This window comes from Equus quagga, chromosome 2, assembly GCF_021613505.1.
Source record: "Equus quagga isolate Etosha38 chromosome 2, UCLA_HA_Equagga_1.0, whole genome shotgun sequence".
In the NCBI taxonomy this organism is placed as follows: Eukaryota; Metazoa; Chordata; class Mammalia; order Perissodactyla; family Equidae; genus Equus; species Equus quagga.
This window is the reverse complement of record NC_060268.1, coordinates 124,395,014-124,415,371: the sequence shown is the minus strand read 5'-3', so window position 1 is coordinate 124,415,371 and position 20,358 is coordinate 124,395,014. Positions and strand designations below refer to the sequence as shown.

General features: G+C 35.0%; 1 protein-coding gene across 3 annotated transcripts in view; it reads right to left on the bottom strand.

Moving 5' to 3' along the window:
• Window positions 1-650: 650 nt before the first annotated feature.
• The window catches only part of P4HA1 (prolyl 4-hydroxylase subunit alpha 1), a 79,461-nt gene continuing 59,753 nt past the window's right edge, over window positions 651-20,358 (bottom strand). For all 3 annotated transcript variants that reach the window (XM_046652078.1, XM_046652077.1, XM_046652076.1), the window contains 6 exons: window positions 12,576-12,675; window positions 8,432-8,485; window positions 5,618-5,683; window positions 4,174-4,242; window positions 3,190-3,286; window positions 651-1,681 (listed from right to left, as the gene is read on the bottom strand). In XM_046652078.1, the coding sequence (XP_046508034.1) occupies window positions 1,611-1,681; window positions 3,190-3,286; window positions 4,174-4,242; window positions 5,618-5,683; window positions 8,432-8,485; window positions 12,576-12,675 (457 nt within the window). In that variant the 3' untranslated portion in view covers window positions 651-1,610. The remainder of the gene's footprint in view (window positions 1,682-3,189; window positions 3,287-4,173; window positions 4,243-5,617; window positions 5,684-8,431; window positions 8,486-12,575; window positions 12,676-20,358) is intronic.

Below are 20,358 nucleotides of genomic sequence, written 5' to 3'. Positions count from 1 at the left end.
CGTTTCCATCTAAAAAAGGGGTTTTAAAAATAATCTATGGTCACAAAAATCTTAGTAGATTAAAGTACTGAACTTAATTCTCAACATTTCTTATTAAAATACTTGTGATGGACAAAGGGTAGTTGGGAAAAAAGAACTGTATTTGATTTTTTTAAAAATTGGTAAAGGTAATACCTTCATTCCCAGAGTATTAACCAAATTCTTCCTTAAATATTTAAATACTGCATAAAGGATAAACAGCCCTGTATGAATTAGAATTCAGCATAGGAAATGTAAAAAGTTAGTCTAAAGGGTCATTTAACATATTTCATTACGGTCACAGCTTTAAACTATCACACCATATTTTTGAATAAGAGAAAGTCTCTTTGAATAAGAGTAAGTACCATTACTGTCATAACTATTGTCATAACCTATGGGTTACTGTCATAACCCATAGTAAGGTTGTAGAGCTCCCTTTGAAGGAAATATATTTTGATTACTCAGAGAGCCTAAATTTTTCTACCATAACAATGTGATGTTAGAGTGAATGAAAATTAAGAGGATAAACCTAAGTCCTACGTACTAAAGAAATAACATAAACAGAAATAACCTGTTACTGCTATAGCATGCATTCACATTCAAATATGAAAAATACCACACAGAAAACAGGAACATTTTTAAAAAAGATTTAAGATCATAAATAGGTCATTGTTGTCACAACATATTTCAGAATTGAAAAAACAAACATTTTGGCTTTTTAGGAAAAAATTTCCTTTTTTTTTTATCATTTCCCTCATCATTGAAAGGACTTCTACATTTTAAAATTTCCAGTCTCGTAAGGCACGATATTTATTTCATCAGAATGCTAATATCACCACCCCGCTGTAGCAGGAATAAGAGGCAAGGTATTAGCACTAGGAAAAACAGCAAATTTTATGGACAAAATCATCAGTCACTCAAGAACAAGGAGAAAGACTAAGTGATGATCATTTTAGTTAGAAAGCCCAGTGTGGTTATGCAGGACTTTATGTTACAAAAATTGTTTTAATCAAAGTATTTTAACTCAAACAGATTTAATTCACCACAGAGGAGCTGTGAGAGAAGGCAGTTGGTAAAATACTTTATACTTCTTTAAAAAGGACTTTGGAAGAAAAAAATCAACTTAGAATAGCTTATGGAGGGGCAAACATCATATGGAAACCAGATTAGAGGCCCAGTTTATTCCTAGTCTTCAGGCACATCCAGAAAACAAGGAGTGAGACTAGGTAAACATAACACTTACACAGACAGTATAAGCAGATGCTGAAATTGTATTTCTTATCCAACCAAAAAGTTCTTTAAAATATAACATAAATGCAAACATTCTTCATTTTTAACTCTGCCTTGTTTTGTCCTCTGTGATACCAACTGAACTTTAAGGTTTTATATGTACAATATGATGATTTATGTCACTTTTTAAAGAAAAAAACCCCACAAAGTTAGTGACTGTCCACAGATGAAACACTGGATGAGGTTCATGACTGAATCAATCATGGAGTGTTAGTCAATTGTAAACTCTTGAAAGTTAAGACTGGGAAATATGTGTATCAGACACATTAGAGTACAACAGGAGAGGAAGGGAAGCCTATTTGTCATTCCAATTCTGACAAGGTGCAAGGTCTTCGAAATTCTTGTCCACGTTCATGGAGCCATTTATTGGATACTATGAGAGAAAAAAATATATTAATTTTCCCCAATATCTAACTAGCATTTAATTAACTTCTAAAAGCTAAGGCTATAACAAAGTTTCTACATGTGTTAAAAGTTCAAAACCAAAACCAGATAAAGGCAGATGCTACTTATGCAGTCTTTTAAAAACTTCACTGTATGTTGGAAACACAGAAGATTTTATATATATGTATGTACATTTAAGAGTCTATGTATGTGCATTTCCTAAAGTTTCTAATGTTCAATGTAAGGATTGAAGTGAAACACAAAGGAAATTAAGATGTAGGAACAGATAGAACAGAACTTTGTTTTTACCAGTTTGCAAAATACAACCTCTAATACAAAGGCTTAAAAATGAACACAAAGTCTCCACTCTAAAAGAGCAATTCTATGATAAATCACTACTACTATGTGTTCATTAAGTTTCCTTGGTTCCAAGATACTGGTTTTAAATGTACCCCAAAAGAAATTAATTTTATACTCCTTCTGCTGTTTCATAGAACCCAATCAATGGCATGAAATATGTACAAAATATCTAAACTCGGACCCATAGTAATTCTTAACTCCTCTTTTACTTCTCTCAACCCCTGCATCCAATGTTTTATTCATCAAACTCTGTCAATTTTCCTAATCTATTTTTTGAATCTATTCTTTGCTCTTCAACCCATTTGCTGCTGCCATAGTCCAAGCTTTCGTCGTCACCCACTTAAAACAGCCTTCTAAACTGATCTCTCCTCCAGCAGCCTCTCTTCATTCTAGTCCAGTGGTTCTCAAACATAATCATCAGGGGAGATCTTCTAAATCCTGATGATCAGGTCTTACTCCTTAATCGTGCTATGTCTAATACAGTGACCACTAGACACACAACACTACAGAGCACTTGAAATATGGCTAGTGACACATATTGAAATGGATATATGGGGTTAAATAATATACATTAAAATAACTTCACCTGTTTCCTTTTTTTTTAATGTGGCCAATGCTTGCACCTGCATGAGAGTGAATGTCTCTCTAGCCCTGCAGTGGTCCTGGCCCTGGTCCCTCACATGCCTGGAAAACTACTGTTATATCTTCAGGACAAAATTTAAAAATTAAGCTTTGAAGAAGCCTCCCCAAATGTAAGGAGTCACCATCTTCTGTTTACATCTTTGTATTAGTATGTACTAGACTATACTCTAATGTATCCATTAGTATGTCTCAGAGATATACTAATACTCAGAGACAATTGTGAACCCCTTGAGAAGATATTGACTTATTCAATATTAAGTCAATTAATGTTTCCTATAATAACAGGTGGAAATAGTGTTAAAAGTAAAATCTGTCATCAAAATTCTGATCTGTTGAAAGCAAATTTAAATTAAGATCCTGAAACTTGCTTGGTTGAATGTCAAAGTTATAAGCAAATCAGGAGTTTTGTTTTCATTTTCTTTTAAGATGTAGATTAATTTCAAAACATAAGACAAAAATCACAAATTCTATTCAGACAATATAGGAAATATTTACCCCATTTGTTTCCTACTAGCACTGGACAGGCTGCATGCCGTGTACTATAATCTCCTTCTCCACTGGCAAATAGATTATACCAGAAAACAGCAGTTCCCTGTAGAGAACAATCAAAATTTGTTCTTGTTAGTGCTGTCCAGTCAATTCCAATTCCTAGCAACCATGTGTACAGCAGAATGGAACCCTGCCTGGTGTTTTTGTGCCATTTTCTCACCCTCTGCTGCTATATCAGATAATGCTATGCTGCTATTCACAGGGTTTTCGTGGCCAATTTTTCAGAAGTGGTGGCCAGCTCCTCCTTCCTAGTCTTCTTAGTGTGGAAGCTCAGCTGAAACCTGTCAAACATGGGTGACCCTGCTGGTATTTGAAATACGAGTGGCATAGTTTTCAGCATCACAGCAACATGCAGCTACCACAGTATGACAACCGACAGACGGGTGTTGTGGTTCCCTGACAAACCTTAACCAAATCTTAACCACTAGACCACCAAGGCTGGCTGAATGCAAAATTATTCCCAAATAAAATATCATGTCATTACTTTTTGCAGTAATTATATTTTCCTCTGTTCCTGTGGAACTACTACTCTATGGAAGCATTATATCTACCTCTAATATAACTCACAAAATTTTGGTGATCACATGAAAACATTAATACCACAAAGTTGCCTGACAAAAAAAGGGTATTTGCCAAAACAAACCTAACGAATTTTACAATAGTAAGTTGGGGGGCAAACATCATATGGAACCCATTTCAGAAATAAAAATTTTAAATACTAATCCCTGGTTGTTCATCACCTCTAGGTACTCATGGTAAACTGTACCATAAAGATATCCAAAATTTTACCTAAGGATAATGTAGTCCTTAAGTATACTACTTTAAAAAATGTAATTCATTAATTAAACCATGAAATAAAGACGCATCTCTTCCTCAGGGAAAAATATAAAGAGAACAAAAAAATTAAAACAACAAACAAACCAAGTTTACCTTTTTGGGCCAAACACTAGCTCCTACTTCAGGAAAAACAGTGGCTCCTCCTGCTGACACATCACTCATCTGTAAGAGATGAGAGAGTATTATCAAAAGTGCTGGTAGAATCAAGTTAAACATGCTATTGTGGGGGAGGATATGATATTGAATGCTAGAATATAAGAACATCTGGATATCTATTGAGATGAATTTGCGCATACTACTCAGTTTTTTAAAAAAAACCAAGATGCTGTTTAGGTTTACATTACTTAAGTAAAAGAAAAAACAGGCGAAGGAATGATAAAATCAGGAAGAGAGATGAGGATATAATTTGGGATAGGCACTTCTTTTATAGCCAGAGGTAAAAAGAGATGATTTAAAACTGATAAATCAAACAATATTGGGGTATAAATAAGATTGCACTAGAAAATAATCTCCATGGAGGCAGAAATTTTCACGTTTTGTTCATTGCCGAGCTTTAATGTCTAGAATAGTACCTCAAGAACAGCAGGTACTCAAATATTTACATAAATGAATTTCTCACCAAGAGAAAAATAAACTAAAATCAGTTTTGTAATTTCTCATGGTAGGAAATCAACACATATTAGCTGAAAATTAGATTATAGGATTACGTGAAGTTATAAAGGCAACCTGGAATAAAACAATAACCTTTCCAATTTAACTGAAGAAGCACATGCACAAAACGAGGCAGAGGAAACACAGATCATATAATCAAGATTTCTTCTAAAGCAACACAACTAGACTGTGTAGACAGACTAGGATTGCGTCACAAAGCAAACCCGAACTGTGCACCAGTCCACGAGCCAGCTAGACAAGGGCTCACAGACAGCAGACACAGACAGGCAAGACCCACCAGGCAAATGGACACCAAGGAAAAGAGTCTGACCTTAACATCAGACGTGGTTTAAATCAAGGTAAAAAGCATTAAGTGAAAAAACAAGCGTATTTTATAACGATAAGGACATAATCAGTTACAAAGATCTAATAGCCCTTAAGCAATGAAAAAACAAACTTTGGAGAAATTAAAAGGAAATTCTAGGAATAGTATTTCCCAAGAGAAAAAATGAATACTAATCTAATCAAAATGTTATTTAACTTGGGGAGGACATAATCAAATAATCTAACATATAATCCCATATAAATACATACAGAGACGATTATATATACATATGATAGATGACTAAATAGTCCATACTCCAAAATAAATAATGATTGTCTCCAAATAGTAGGACTAGCAGTAATTTTAAATTTCTTCTTCAAGTTATAATATTACTATCTGAAAAAGTGACAAATGCAAAAAAAAATTCTTAACTCCCTTTACTCAGTTGTAAAGACTTTGAACTAGGATGTGAAATAAGACTAAGCAGAGCAAACATCTGAACTCATCAAAATAAATATCATGCGGTCACGTCCCAACTTAAAAATTTTAGCTATAACTTACATAAAACAGCCATGTAGCAATTCTATTTCCTGTCCCCAGCTCTTTGAAAGCATCTGGCTCATCTTTCTGTAAATAGAACACAACTAATTCAATGGTGTAAAATTCAGTACTGCAAATTCTCCAGCAGCAACTAAATATCAGTAATATGCCAAAGGGTATGCCAAAAACAACCCCAAAAGGGAATATAATGTCCAGTGCACTATATACAGCAGGCACTCAAATATTTGTTGGTTGTTGATTCAGCTTGTACACCAAATATTTCTAAGACCATTTGTGTGTGGCGGGGACAGGGGTGTGTCAGATTTATTAGCCTATATAATGAGAAACAATATCTACTTTCTACCAATTACTTTAAAAATTAATACCTATAGTTTTAGTTTCAAAAAAAACCAAGAGACATGAGAGCCTCTTAGCTACAATCGTGAAGTCTATTCTCTATAAGTAAAAACTTTACCTTGAGATTTACTTTGAACTCATGATCTATTCAAATGTTTACTGCTACTATGATTGTCTTTCTTTTGGACAGTCAGCACTTTAGTCTGGCTAGAGAATTCACATCTGGCTATTTAAATCTAAATAAAAATACAGAATAGTCTCTTGGCATTTATGCTCCCAAAATGAAAATGCATGTTTTACACAGAAATTTATACACATCTTTATTTCTAATAACCCCAAACTGGAAACTATCCTAATGTCCTTCAATGGGTGAATGACTAAACGAACTGTGGTGCATCCATTCCATGGAATATCATTCAGCAATAAAAAGGAACACACTATTGATACATTCTGTAATAAATCAGATGAATTTAAACGGAACTATGTTGAGTGAAAAGAGACAATCTCAAAAGGATACATACTGTTTATAATATTCATATAGCATTTTCAAAATAACAATTACAGAGAAGAACAGATTAGTGGTTACCAGTAGTTTGGGATGGAAGGCAGAAGGGTGTATGCAGCTATAGAGATATACTACAAGCTTGCAGCAATGATGCAGTTATGTATCTTGATTGCGGTGGTAGTTACACAAAGCTACACGTGGAATAAAATTGCAGAGACACACACAAATGAGCGCAAGGGTAACTGGTGAAATAAGAATAAGTTCTGTGGCTTGTATCAATGCCAGTTTCCTTGTTTTGACAGTGTACTATAGTTATGCAAGATGTTAACACTGGGGGAGACTGAATGAAGAGTGCATGGGACCTCTCTACATTTCTTTGAAACTTCATAGGAAACCATACTTATTTCAAAATAAAAAGCTAAGGAAAATAAATTTAGTTACACTAATGTCAAGGCCTGAACTGTAGTCTTTCACGTCATCCAAGATCCTCAGACATTTTTAGTAAATGAAAATAGAAGGAAAAGAAACTGAAAATAGATTCCTTGCTGGCCTACATACAAAAAGAGTTTAGGATTCTGAGATTCAGTCAGTCAAGAGCTATACACAATACAGACTATGTTTTCTTTCAAAAGAATATACCCTTATTTAAAAATGGTAATAGATCAAGAAATTTACTAAAATACCTGACACATTCCTTAGAATTCATGCAATTATGATAAAGCTTAAATTAAGCCTTGGTAATGTCATAATTTATAGCTCAATATGTTAAAGAAACAAAAATGGTCCAATATTTATTAATCTTAAACAAGAGTACTTGGGTAAGGACAGCTTTTTAATAAACCGTTTCAGTATTATTTATTCTCCAACGTGTTTACATCTATTTTATATTTATCTTCCTGTCTCTCAAAATTTATTCTTGTAATTTCTTCAGATTTTCAGCCAATTCACTAATTCACTTGAGCTCTCTCTAATGTGTCTTAATTTACTGTTAAATTTTAAATTTCAACAATTACTTTTTTCTACCGAGAGCTTCTATTTTTCAAATATGTTACATCATTTGAGAGTTTGTTAATGTTTACCCTATCTTTTATTTTTTAAACATTATGTTGTTTTATATTCTGTATCTGATAGCTCGAGTCTCTAACATCCTGGCAGGTCTAAATCTGTTGATTGCTTCAGTCTCACCAATGGTGTTTTATTAACAATTAGTAGTTTTTTTTTAAATGAGTTCATATTGAGTTAAACAATCTTTAAACTTCCTGAAGTGCTAGAATGAGGATGCTTCTGTTCAGGGAGGATATGAGTTTGTTTCTGCCAGGTATCAAGGAGCACTACTAAACTGAACAACTTTAAATTAATTTCTCCTCTTCCAGGGTAGTAAAAGTTCAAATTCAACATTCATGAGAGGGCAGGCCTATGCTTTCCAGCTCCCAGAAGACGCTGCCCATACATCCCACAAGTTGAGAGGCAACTCTCCTTAAACAGATTATTTTCCAAGTCTCCTGACTCAAAGCAGATGATTTTTGAGGCCAGTCTTTCTTTTTCTAAAGGTGTTATCCTTTTGGAGATTTAGGTTTTACACAGGGGTCTCAGGTTCAGTAGCCTGCACTGCGGCAGGTCCTCTCACAGAACAGTTAATCTCCAGAACTCTAGATTCCTGAAGGTACATGCCTCCAGCCTCAGCTTTCTTGCCCCCTTTTAAGTCTGTAACTTTAGTCTCTAGGTTTTCTTTGTTCAGCCTGCTTTTGAGAATTTCCTTTACTTTCTTCCAGGCTCAGCAATGCATTTAAAATTCTTTTACTGTGTGTCTAGGTGTTTTTTTACTGCTAAAAAAGCTTTACAGAGTCTCTCTTCCACCATGCTTCCACACGAATTCCAAATAGGCCAGGAATTTTTAATACTAAAAGAACAGAATTAAAAAGTTATGTCTAAGCTTCACTGGAACTGCTACATTCTCCATTTTTTTTACTTACCCGTGCAAAATCAAAATGGGGTTCATACTGTCCTCCAACTCCATAATTTGCTACCTGAAGGAGAGTAATAAAGCATGAATGAAAAAACTATCAAGATTACTATTCAAGGGGCCGGCCCGGTGGCGCAGCGGTTAAGTGTGCACGTTCTGCTTCGGCAGCCCGGGGTTCGCCGGTTCGGATCCCAGGTGTGGACATGGCACCGCTTGGCACGCCATGCTGTGGTAGGTGTCCCACATGTAAAGTAGAGGAAGATGGGCATGGATGTTAGCTCAGGGCCAGTCTTCCTCAGCAAAAAGAGGAGGACTGGCAGTAGTTAGCTCAGGGCTAATCTTCCTCTAAATAAATAAATAAATAAAATAAAATTGACTACCTATTAAAAAAAAAAAAAAAAAAGATTACTATTCAAAAAAATCTATGAGCCCATTTTGGCCTCTTATATTATCATGTGTAGGTACTTCTAGAGAAATGAGAAGCAAAGCATTTTAAATCAATGAGAGTTCCTAAGGAACCAAGGATGAAAAATTAAGGATAGCTACTACACGCTATTTTAGAACCTTAGTTAGTATGCTCTTCTTTAGCAAACTTTTGGGGGACACATTTTTCCCTAATACATAACTTAAACTAAAATTTAAATTAGAATTTTAGAATTGAGATTTTCTAGAATTAGAATTTTGAGATTTCTATTATTAATTTTCACTAAAAACTTTGGAATTTAAATCAAGACTCATGTTTTTCAAAGCTCAAAATTCTGGCAAACTCCCAATCTACTTTAATAAAATCCTGATTTTCCTACATATTTTTTTCCCTACTAAGGCAAAAAAGGGGATAAGTTAACGCCAACTTAATTATTTCTGCTGGAGGGCCCTAACAACTTCAGTTGGCTATGACAACGTCCCAGTGCGAAGCAGCAAAAGAAAGTAAGAAAAATATTTGTTCTGAGTTCAAGTTCCAGCTTTCTTAGTCATAATATATGTAACTCTGGATACAATCGCTGTTTTCTTATTTATAATATAAAGAAATCGATACCTTCCTTAACTCCCTCCTTCCATCCCAACATGACAAAATGCTGACAAAATGAAAGGAGAATGTAAAGAGCACTGCTGATGAAATGAAAGGAGAACATAATTAAAAGAGTAATTGCCCACAGCAAAGTCCAAGTCCTATGTAAATTATTATTACTCTGGATATTTTACTTCTTTTTTTTTTTGGTTTTTTTGTTTGTTTGTTTGTTTGTTTGAGGAAGATTAGCCCTGAGCTAACATCTGCTGCCAATTCTCCCCCTTTTGCTGAGGAAGACTGGTCCTGAGCTAACATCCGTGCCCATCTTCCTCTACTTTATATGTGGGACACCTGCCACAGCATGGCTTGCCAAGCAATGCCATGTCCGCACCCAGGATCCGAACCGGTGAACCCCAGGCTGCCGAAGCGGAACATGCAAACTTAACTGCTGCGCCATTGGGCCAGCCCCTGGATATTTTATTTCTGATGGATCAGCCTATTAAGTAGAAATACATAAAGTAGCCTGAAAGAGCCTGTGATGGTTAAGCAGGTGAGAATAAATACAGATTAGGAAACAAAAAGACACATCAAAGAGTTTTTAATAATAAAATAAATACCAAGGAAGCTGTAGATTACCATGGAACAAATGACAACTTCATTAAGCAAATTTAAATATAGGCAGTCCTGCCTTGCACTGTTCCAAAATGCACAAATCTCAGATACTATAGTTTAGCTAACAATTAACATACCAGACCCCCAACAACACAGTTGAAATTTCAGTTACCATGCGCATATTAACTGTGAGTAATTGCATAAAGTATAAATGTCACTGCTGGGTCTTCAGTCCACAAATTACTATGTAAATACCAGCTGCACATCATGATCAATGACCAGTCACATCACTTCTTTCAAAGTCTGTCAGTGACTGATCACTGCACATCTGTATTCAGTTCAGGCTCAAGCAGCAAAGCATGTAGTTGTATTGCCTCCTTACCTCCCAGTGAAAATCCGTATGATATTTTACAAAAACGGATAGTTGGAAGAGGGAATTGGCCAACAAAGATAAAGTACAGCAGAGAAATGGAAAATGATAATGTTATAGTGAAATTCAAATCAAACTTAAGTGGAAATATATATAGAAGAAATAGCTGAAAAGGGGAATGCTTTCACTTTTGCTGTTCAAGATACTCTAGATACGCAGCAGAGGGACTTGGGGGAGGCAAATTCATTAACATAAGGAAAGTGATTATAATGAAAAGAATGAAGATGTCCTGAAGGAAGTGACGTTAGAAAAAAATCTTCACAATAAAAGATCCCTCAGGTATATTTAACTACACTGAACGTACAAAGGATAAAATGCTGAAAGCTGATACAAACTTAAAAGTATGACAATTTGCAAAGGCAGAGAAAAGATGCTCACTCTGTATCATGTTTCATGATGAGAAAGAGGATAGTAATGTTTAAACTATTCTTGATAAATGTTTACAAAAAAATAAAACGCTTTCTCAACAGTTCTAATGTTTTAAATTACCAAGACAACTGCTAAGAAAATTTACCAGGGAGGAATAGCTTTTTCAACAAATGATGCTGGGACAATTGGATATCCATATGAAAAGAATGAAGCTGAACCAGTAACCTCATACCATATACAAAAATTGACTCAAAATGGATCAAAGGCCTGAATGTAAGAGATAAAACTATAAAATACATAGAAAAAAATACAAGTGTAAATCTTTGCGACCTTGGATTAGGCAATGGTTTCTTAGACAGCTAAAGCACAAACAATAATAACAACAACAAAATATCAGACTTCACCAAAATTTAAAAATTTGTGCCAAAGGACATCATCAAGAAAGTGAAAGACAACCCACACAATGGGAGAAAATATTTGCAAACCATATATCTGATAAAGTTCTAGTATCTAGAACATATAAAGAACATTTGTAATAATAAAAAGACAACCTAATTAGGATTTGAACAGAAACTTTTTCAAAGAAGATATATAAATGGTCAACAGGCACTTGAAAAGATGTTCATCATTAGCTATCAGGGAAATGCAAATGAAAACCATAATGAGATGGCACTTTAAACTCAGTAGATTGTCTATAATTTAAAAAAATGGACAAGAAAAAGTATTGGCAAGGATGTAAAGAAATTGGGATCCTCATACATTGTAATGGGATTGTAGTATCATGCAGCTATTTTGGAAAACAGTTGGCAGTTTCTCAAATTTTAAACTGAAGTTACTACATGACCCAGCAATTCCATTGGTAGGTATATACTCAAGAGAAATGTAAATGTTTGTACAAAAACTTGTACACAAATGTTCATAGCAGCATTAGTCATAATAGCCAAAAGTGGAAACAACCCAAATGTCCTTCAACTGATAAATAGATAAAATGTGGTATATCCAAATACTAGAATATTCTTCAGCCATGAAAAGGAATAAAGTGCTAATACATGCTATAACACGAATATACCTTGAAAACATTATGTTAAGTGAAATAAGCCAGATACAATAGGCCACATATTATATTATTCCATTTATAGGAAAAATCTAGAATAGGCAAATTCATAGACAGAAAGTAGATTAGTGGCCAGGGGCACTAGGGATGGGGAATGGAGAGTGAATACTTAAAGTATATGGTGTTTCTTTTGAGGGTGATGAAATGCTCTACAATTAGATAGTGATGATGGTTGCACAACGATGTGAATATAATAAAATCAGGGTAAATTTTATGCTTTGTGAATTATATCTCAACACAAAAGAGGAAAAGAAATTATTAAAAAAAAAATTGCCCCAATCGCCTGACAGACCTAAGAATGAAAAAAAATTACAGGGTACTTAATAAACATTAGTGTTACATATTTTTCATTTCCCTATAAATTTATACTTGACAGTAAGAGTTTTTAATGTTTTGACAAAAATGTTAAAGGTCAAAGAACAATCATGATTTTTCCCATTAAGATCACTTTGAATGGTTTTAGCCTGCATATTCACTTTTACAATCCCACACCATCACGAAAATTGAGTACTGCCTGTAAAGTCTTAGGAAATCACATCTGAAGCATCTTTTGAGGAAGTATAAAGATAATTTAAGAATAATGCGATAGCATATAATTTAAGGATAATGTGATTACTTACCTGTAATTCTTCTGCTGTGGAAACATCTAATCCTGTTAGATCTTGTATTCTCATATTAATTCGAGACACCACAGGGTTTTCATAGCCAGAGAGCCAGGCACTAAGAACAAGAAGAAAATATTAGTTTTGCTGATAACGTTTTAATACATGAAGACCAACAGCTGTCATTTAAAAAGCCATAATATATGAGACAGTAAGCCTTTATCTATAGGCATTTACTTGATTTGCTTATTTGATATGTTTTTTACTAATGAATGCTGTAATTTTTAAAAGATGTTACATTCTACAATTAGAGGTTGCAAAGGAACAAACTAGTCTCATTTATTACAGTTTCTATGAAAACAGTTGGATTAATGTAAGAAGGCTATCTAGGCTATCTACCTTGAGAATTTTTTTAAATTCTGGAAAAATATACACCAAATTGAAAACAATTGTTCCTTCTAGGTAAGGTATAGGAACTGAGAGGTCATAGGATTTTTAGCCTGATTTATATAACGCTAATATTTTATAAGAAAAAAAAAATCCACGTATTACTTGCATGAGAAAGTTTTTAAAGGGTAACCAAACACCCTCAGTAGGCTGGCTATAATAAAAAAGATGGACAACAACAACTGTTGGTGAGGATGTGAAGAAGTTGGAACCCTCATACATTGCTGGTAGGAAAGTCAAATGATGCAGCCACTTTGGAAATCAGTTTGGCAGTTCATCAAATTGTTAAACATAGACTTACCATATGACCCAGCAATTCCACTCTGAGGTATATTCCCAAGAGAAATTAAAATCTATGTTCATACAAAAACTTGTACACAAATGTTCATAGCAGCATTATGAATAATAGCCAAAAAGTGGAAATAATCCAAATGTCCATCAACTGATGAATAGATACATAAAATGTGATATATCCATCTGCTGGACTATTGTGCCATGAAAAGGAATGAAGTACTGATACATGCCACAACATGGATGAACCTTGAAAACATGTTAAGTAAGATAAGCAAGATATAAAAGGCCACATATTATGATTCCATTTACACGAAATGTCCACAATAGGCAAATAAATAGATAAAGAAAGTAGATTAGTGGTTGCCAGGGGAAGGAGGGAATGGAGAATGACTCCTAATGACTACAGGATATCTTTTTGGGATGATGAAAACGTTCTGGAATTAGATACTGGTGATGGTTACACAACCAAAAAAGACTAAAAACCACTTAACTGTATACTTTAAAAGGGTGAATTTTATAGTATGGGAACTATAGCTCAATAAAAAAAGGTACCCCCAAACCCAACTATCCCCTTTACATATGCTTTTCCCAGTCTATCAGCCTTTTTCTTTCCTCACTTCTCTCATCAAGTTTTGATTCCATGATCCATCATTTCGACAACATTCTTGCTAAAAGCCTAAATTCAGCTATCTTGGCAAAAATACAATCCTGAATCAATTCTTCTCCAAGCTTATGTCTGTGTCACCAAACCATACTGGAGAAAGTCATGAAATAGGACAGATATGTTCCTCTAAAAATTAATGAACACCAATTTCAAGTGGGCCCTTAGTCTTCCTCCCTCCTCTACTCTGAACCCCAACCTACCTCAGCTTCTCCCTCCCCTAAGTAGACAACATACCTCCTTCTTCACAGAGAAAATAGAAACCATAAAATCTACCTACATTTGCATGTTATCTGTTCCTTTCAGTTCCTTCATTCCAGTTTCAAAACAGATTTCTCTCCATTAGCTAAAGCTAATCCTCTGCCTTAGATTCTATTATCTCCTGCCATTTTAGGAACCGTAAATCATCAATTAGCTTTTCTCTCTCTTATATAATCAACTTTCCTTCTCAATAATTCCTCCCACAGCTTTTAACTGGGCTTAAGTCTCTCTATCTCAATCAATCAATAAAAAGTATTAAATACTCTTTCCCTCAACACTCTATCTCATTCCAACTACCAACCTTTCTCCTCCCTCTTCAAGTCAACATTTTCACAGACTCCTCATTTCTCAAACCATTCCAATCTAGCTTTAGTAGCTTATCATTCCACCAGAACTACTCTTGCTAGTATCACTCATAACCTTACTGTGCTACTAAATCAAATAAGATTATCCAATTCTCACTGTATTTGCTCTTATAGTAACATTTCACAATGTTCATCCTTCTTGAAACTCTCCTCCTCCCTCATTCATTCTCCAGGTACTCCTTCAGCCTCTCTGGCTGCTCCATCTTGATCTCCCTAATAGCCTCTGCCACTACATTCTGCCTCTCTCCCAGTGCCCTAGCAACACTTCTTCAAGAACATGTTTCCTCTAGCCCTAAGGCTAGTGCACATGCTCTTCTCTCTGCCCAGAATATCTGTGTGTTTCACTTGGTAAAGTTAAGGCTCTGGATTATCACTTTAGTCATCTCCTCTTCAGAGAAGCCTTCCTTGACTCCTCCCCGTGCCAGATTAGGTCAAAGTTTCCTAACCTTTTTTTCCTTTTCTTTTTAGGAAGAGGAAGAAGGAGGAGGCAGAAGTTTTTACTAATCACAATGTGAAATTGACATGACACGGTATTAGAACTGAACCAGGATAAATAATACTGTTATAAAATTTACATTTCTCACATCCATTTCAGAGGAAAATATATTAGGATTCTTCTTGATCTGATGGGCTGGTTTCAGTAAAATAATTTATTAAAATAGTAAATAATATATTTTCTCAAAATGTGCTAAGAAGTTACCAGAAAGGCTACTATAAAATCTATAATGATAACAATTGACAGGATTAGGACTGTTGTGTAAACATTAAGAACTACTTCTCTCTTTTAGCTGTTACATCAATGCACCTTTTTCACTGGTAAGGCAATTGTTTGCTGTAGGTGCCACATCATTAGCAAGTTTCTTCTTAAGTAACATATACTCAATTGTTTAAGACTGAAGTGAGTTTTCTTTTTTAATTCTGCCCTCTTTTGGAGGACAAGCAAATATCGTTGTATATAGGTAGGCAAATATTATGAAATGCAGCTGTTGTAATCTTCTAAATTTTATTCCCTCAAAATTAAACAGGGGCAATTAATAATTATTAGGGAAAAGCCTTTGAAACACTTCAGTTTTTTAAATAGCAAGGCTTCTCAATAACTTCTCAAAATTAGCTTTCCATTTTGGTACATGACCTGATACATGGCACATTTGATCTGTATTTAGTAATTTATTCTATTGACTACACTATTCCTTCAATAAGAGTTAATGTTGTGGTTTCATACAGTTTTTACAAATAATAAATTTTTTAAAGTTTCATTTCACTGAACTGAGGTTTTTTTCACTCATGTACCTGTGTAAGGTAATTTGAGTACACACATATTTGCATACATATTTTTAAAGTAAGTTACTTTTACCATTAAAATAAAACAGGGACAACTACGGGGAACAGTTTGTCTTCCTTAGAAATCCTTTTCTAGGTTGAGGAGGGCAAGTACAGTTTGCTGAAGGATTTGATGACGCTGTAGCCTTTCCATCATCTGTTAATCCCACACTGCCATGTGTTACCACCACAGCTACATGAATGTCTGCTTCCTCAGCAGCACTAGCCTTTAGAGAAACGTCTGTCAGAAACAGGATGCTGTTGACTGAGTACCCAGTGCTGCCTGCAATCTTTCAATAACTCTTACTCTCCACTTTGTGCCCAATCTTGGTATCAAAGTAACTATGAACAAGCTCAAGAATATCTTCCTCTGAAGAATGCCCAGATAACAGTTTCTGTGCCTCTCCATTCCCTGAAGAATAGATATATACCTTCATTCCAGCCTCTCTCCATTTCCTAACTGCTAGAACTACATCTTCAAAAAATGCTGCTTTCATGGATCCACCTGTGAAAACTGCCCTCCACATGTAGCCCTGCAGGTGTTTCAGTACCATGGTCTTTCAGTCCAGCATTACCATAGCCTGGGTCATCTATTACAGGTCATCTACCCCATCCCAGTGGGAATCCTCTTCAGCCTGTTTCCCCAAAGACTGAGGTCCTACTGGCACTCTTTTTCTTTCCAAGAGAAAAGAAGCATCTTTGTAGATACTCTTAACATTTTCTTTGATGTAAGAAAATAAAATGTTCTTCACAAAAGCAAAGCAATCAACCTTGTGGTACCTTCAATATCTAACAGGATCACAGTGACTTTGGTGGGCACTTGCTGGGTACTACTATGATACCCTTGTGGTTGGAAGAGCGGAGGGTGGTGGGAGCTGTACCCCTAGAACCAAGCCGGGCTTCTCACAGCCCTCCATTAATCTCAAAGTTGGCAACTGCCTGCAGCCAGAAGCACATCTGGGAGAGGCTACTTCCATGCACCTGGAAGTAGAGAAGGCAGCTGCCCCTAATATGTTTTTATAGTTCTATATATCCTTCCTTTGTAGCATATATCACAGTAATTGTACATTAATTTGTTATTTGATTAAAGTAAGACATCTTCATTCAACTATCAGTTCCAAACACATACAAATTCTGCTGGGTTTTGCTTACCATTATATCCACAGAACCTATCACAGTGCCTGTCACATAGTAGAGGCTCAATAAATATAGTCATGCATCACTTAACGACAGGGATATGTTCTGAGAAACGCATCGTTAGGTGATTTTGCCATTGTGCAAACATCAGAGAGTGAACTTACACAAACCTAGATGGTATAGCCTACTACACACCTAGGCTGTATGGTACTAATCTTACCAGACGACAGTTGTATATGTGGTCCATCACTGACCACAACATTGTTATGCAGCACATGACTGTATTTGCTAAATGAATGAATGAATAAAGACTTGCTAGACCTAATCCAAGATTTATTTCTATTTTACCATAATCATTTGTCTGGTGATCTCTTGCAAATTTATAAGGACTGACTAAGCAGAATTCCTCAGTGTGGCAGAAATAGGAATGACCAAGAATTTTATTGTTATAAAGGATGTAGCTGATAAATATACTAAGAACTTATATCTCCCAATTTTGACCAAGTTTCTGGTGGAACTAATCCAGTATGTCAATATATCTATCTTTTCTGCCTGGCAACAATTTGATAGATTTTTGAATTTTATAAGCAACGAACTACTGACTTGATTGTTACAGATGACTGCAATGCAAGATTGGCAAGTGTTCTAATAAAGTTAATCTACATAAGATAATTGTTTATATTATATCTTCATAAGATACATCTTCATAAGATAAATGTTCCTATTCCATTCTGGAACCTATCACCCAAAGAGAATATGTCTTCTATTTCTGATACCTTCAACTTCTTTCCCTGCTACCACCAACTTTCAGGCATCAATTTTTTACCTTTTTTCTCTTGTACTTTGGTAGAAGCATTGTCTTTTAGTAGAGGCTGGATCTTCTATCTATGCTTTTGAATCAACTCTTTCTAATTCCATAGGCCTTACTCCAGCAGTTATTGCCTCCCTTTTAATTTTTTATCTTTTCCATGACAATGCTTGCATACTCTCCAGCCTGAACTCTCCTGCTACCAAGAAGAACATCTTCAACTTTTGCCATTCTAGCAAATTACCATTCCAATCTTTCACTTTACAATTTTAAAATTATAAAAGAAATGCTTATCATATTAAACAAATGGCCATGGGACACTGAATAACCACATGCAAAAGAAAGAAGTTAGACCTCTACCTCACACCATATAAAAAAATTAACTCAAAAGGGATTAAAGACCAAAATGTAAGAGCTAAAATTATAAAACTCTTAGAAAAAAACATAGGCGTACATCTTCGTGACCTTAGATTAGACAGTGGTTTAGCTAAGACATCAAAAGTACAAATAACAAAAATAGATAAACTGGACATTATCAAAATAAACTTTTGTGCTTCCAAGGACACCATCAACAAAGTAAAAAGACAACTCACAGAGTGGAAGAAAATTTCTGTAAATCAAAAGTCTGATAAGGACTTGTGTCTAAAATATATAAAGAACTATTTTTAAGAATAATAAAAAATAAAAAAAAGAACTATCACAATTAAATAAAAGACAAATAACTCAATTTATAAATGGGCAAAAGAGGGGCTGGCCCCATGGACTACCGGTTACGTTTGCCGTGCTCTGCTTTGGTGGCCCAAGTTCACAGGTTTGGATCCAAAGCACAGATCTACACCACTCATCAGCCATGCTATGATGGCAACCCACATACAAAATAGAGAAAGATTGGCACAGATGTTAGCTCAGGGCTGATTTTCCTAAAGCAAAAAAAAGAAGATGGGCAACAGATGTTATCTTAGGGCTAATCTTCCTCAGCAAAAAACCCTCCCAAAACACCAAAACAAAAGAAATGGGCAAAAGATCTGAATAGACACTTCTCCAAAGAAAATATACAAATGGGCAATAAGCACATGAAAAGATGCTTGACATCATTAGCCACCCAGGAAATGCAAATCAAAACCACAACAAGATACCACATCACACCCACATAATCAAAAAGACAGACAAGTGTTGGTGAGTATGTGGAGAAATTGGAAGCCCCCAGATATTGCTGGTGGGAATGTAAAATGGTGCTGCCACTTTAGAAAAGTTTGGCAGTTCCCCCAAATAGTTAAACATAGAGTTACTGTATGACTTACCAATTACACTTCTAGTTATATAACAAGAAATTTAAACTTATGCTCACACAAAAACTTGTTCATGAATATTCAGAGCAGTATTATTCACAATAGCTAGTAGGTCGAAGAAACCCAAATGTCTATCAACACATGAGTAAGACAGATAAAATGTGGTATATCTACACAATGGAATACCATTTAGCCAAGAAAAAGAATAAAGTACTGACACATGCTTCAACATGAATAAATCTTGAAAACATTATGCTAAGCAAAAGAAGCCAAATACAAAAGGCTACATATTATGATTCCACTTGTATAAAATATCCAGAATAGGCAAATCCATAAAGATGGAAAGTAGGTTAGTGGTTGCCTAGGGCTGAGCAGGGGGTGGGGGAGGACTGAGGATTGGGCGTTTATGGCTGAGGAGTGCAGAATTTCTCTTCGGGATAATGAAAATGTTCTAAAATTGATTTTGATGATGGACATATGACTCTGAACATACTAAAAGCCACTGAACTGTACACTTCCCATGGGTGAATTGTATGATCATGTGTCTATCTCAATAAAGTTGCTTAAAAAAAGAAATACTTTTTATTATAAAAATTTCAAACAATACAAAAGTATATGAAGTCCCTTTCTTAGTCCCACTCCTCACAGGTAAACACTATCAACAAATAGGTATATATCATCTCAACATTTTCCCATGAGTATAAACACACCCACCCACAGAATTTTTTTAAAAATAGGACTCCACCCACTCTCTAATCTCCTACTCCAATATACACATATGCGCTTCTTCCCCTGATAATATTTCTGACATCTTTCCAATTCAATACGTATAGCACTACTTCATTTAAAAAAAATAATTGTGGTAAAAAATACAAAATATAAAATTAACCATTTAAAAAAATATATGGTATAATATACATAAGATTTACTTACCATTTTTAAAGTGTACAATTCAGTGGCATTAAGTATACTCAGAAAGCTGTGCAACCACCACCACTATCTATTTCCAGAACTTTTTCATCACCTCAAACTGAAACTCTGTACCCATTAAACAATAATTTGCCACTTCTCTCTTCTCCCAGACCCTTTGTAACCTCTAATCCACTTTCTGTCTGTATGAATTTGCCTATTCTAGGTACCTCCTATTAGTAGAATCATACAATATTTGTTCGTTGTTACCTGGCTTATTTTACTTACTATAATGTCCTCAAGGTTCATC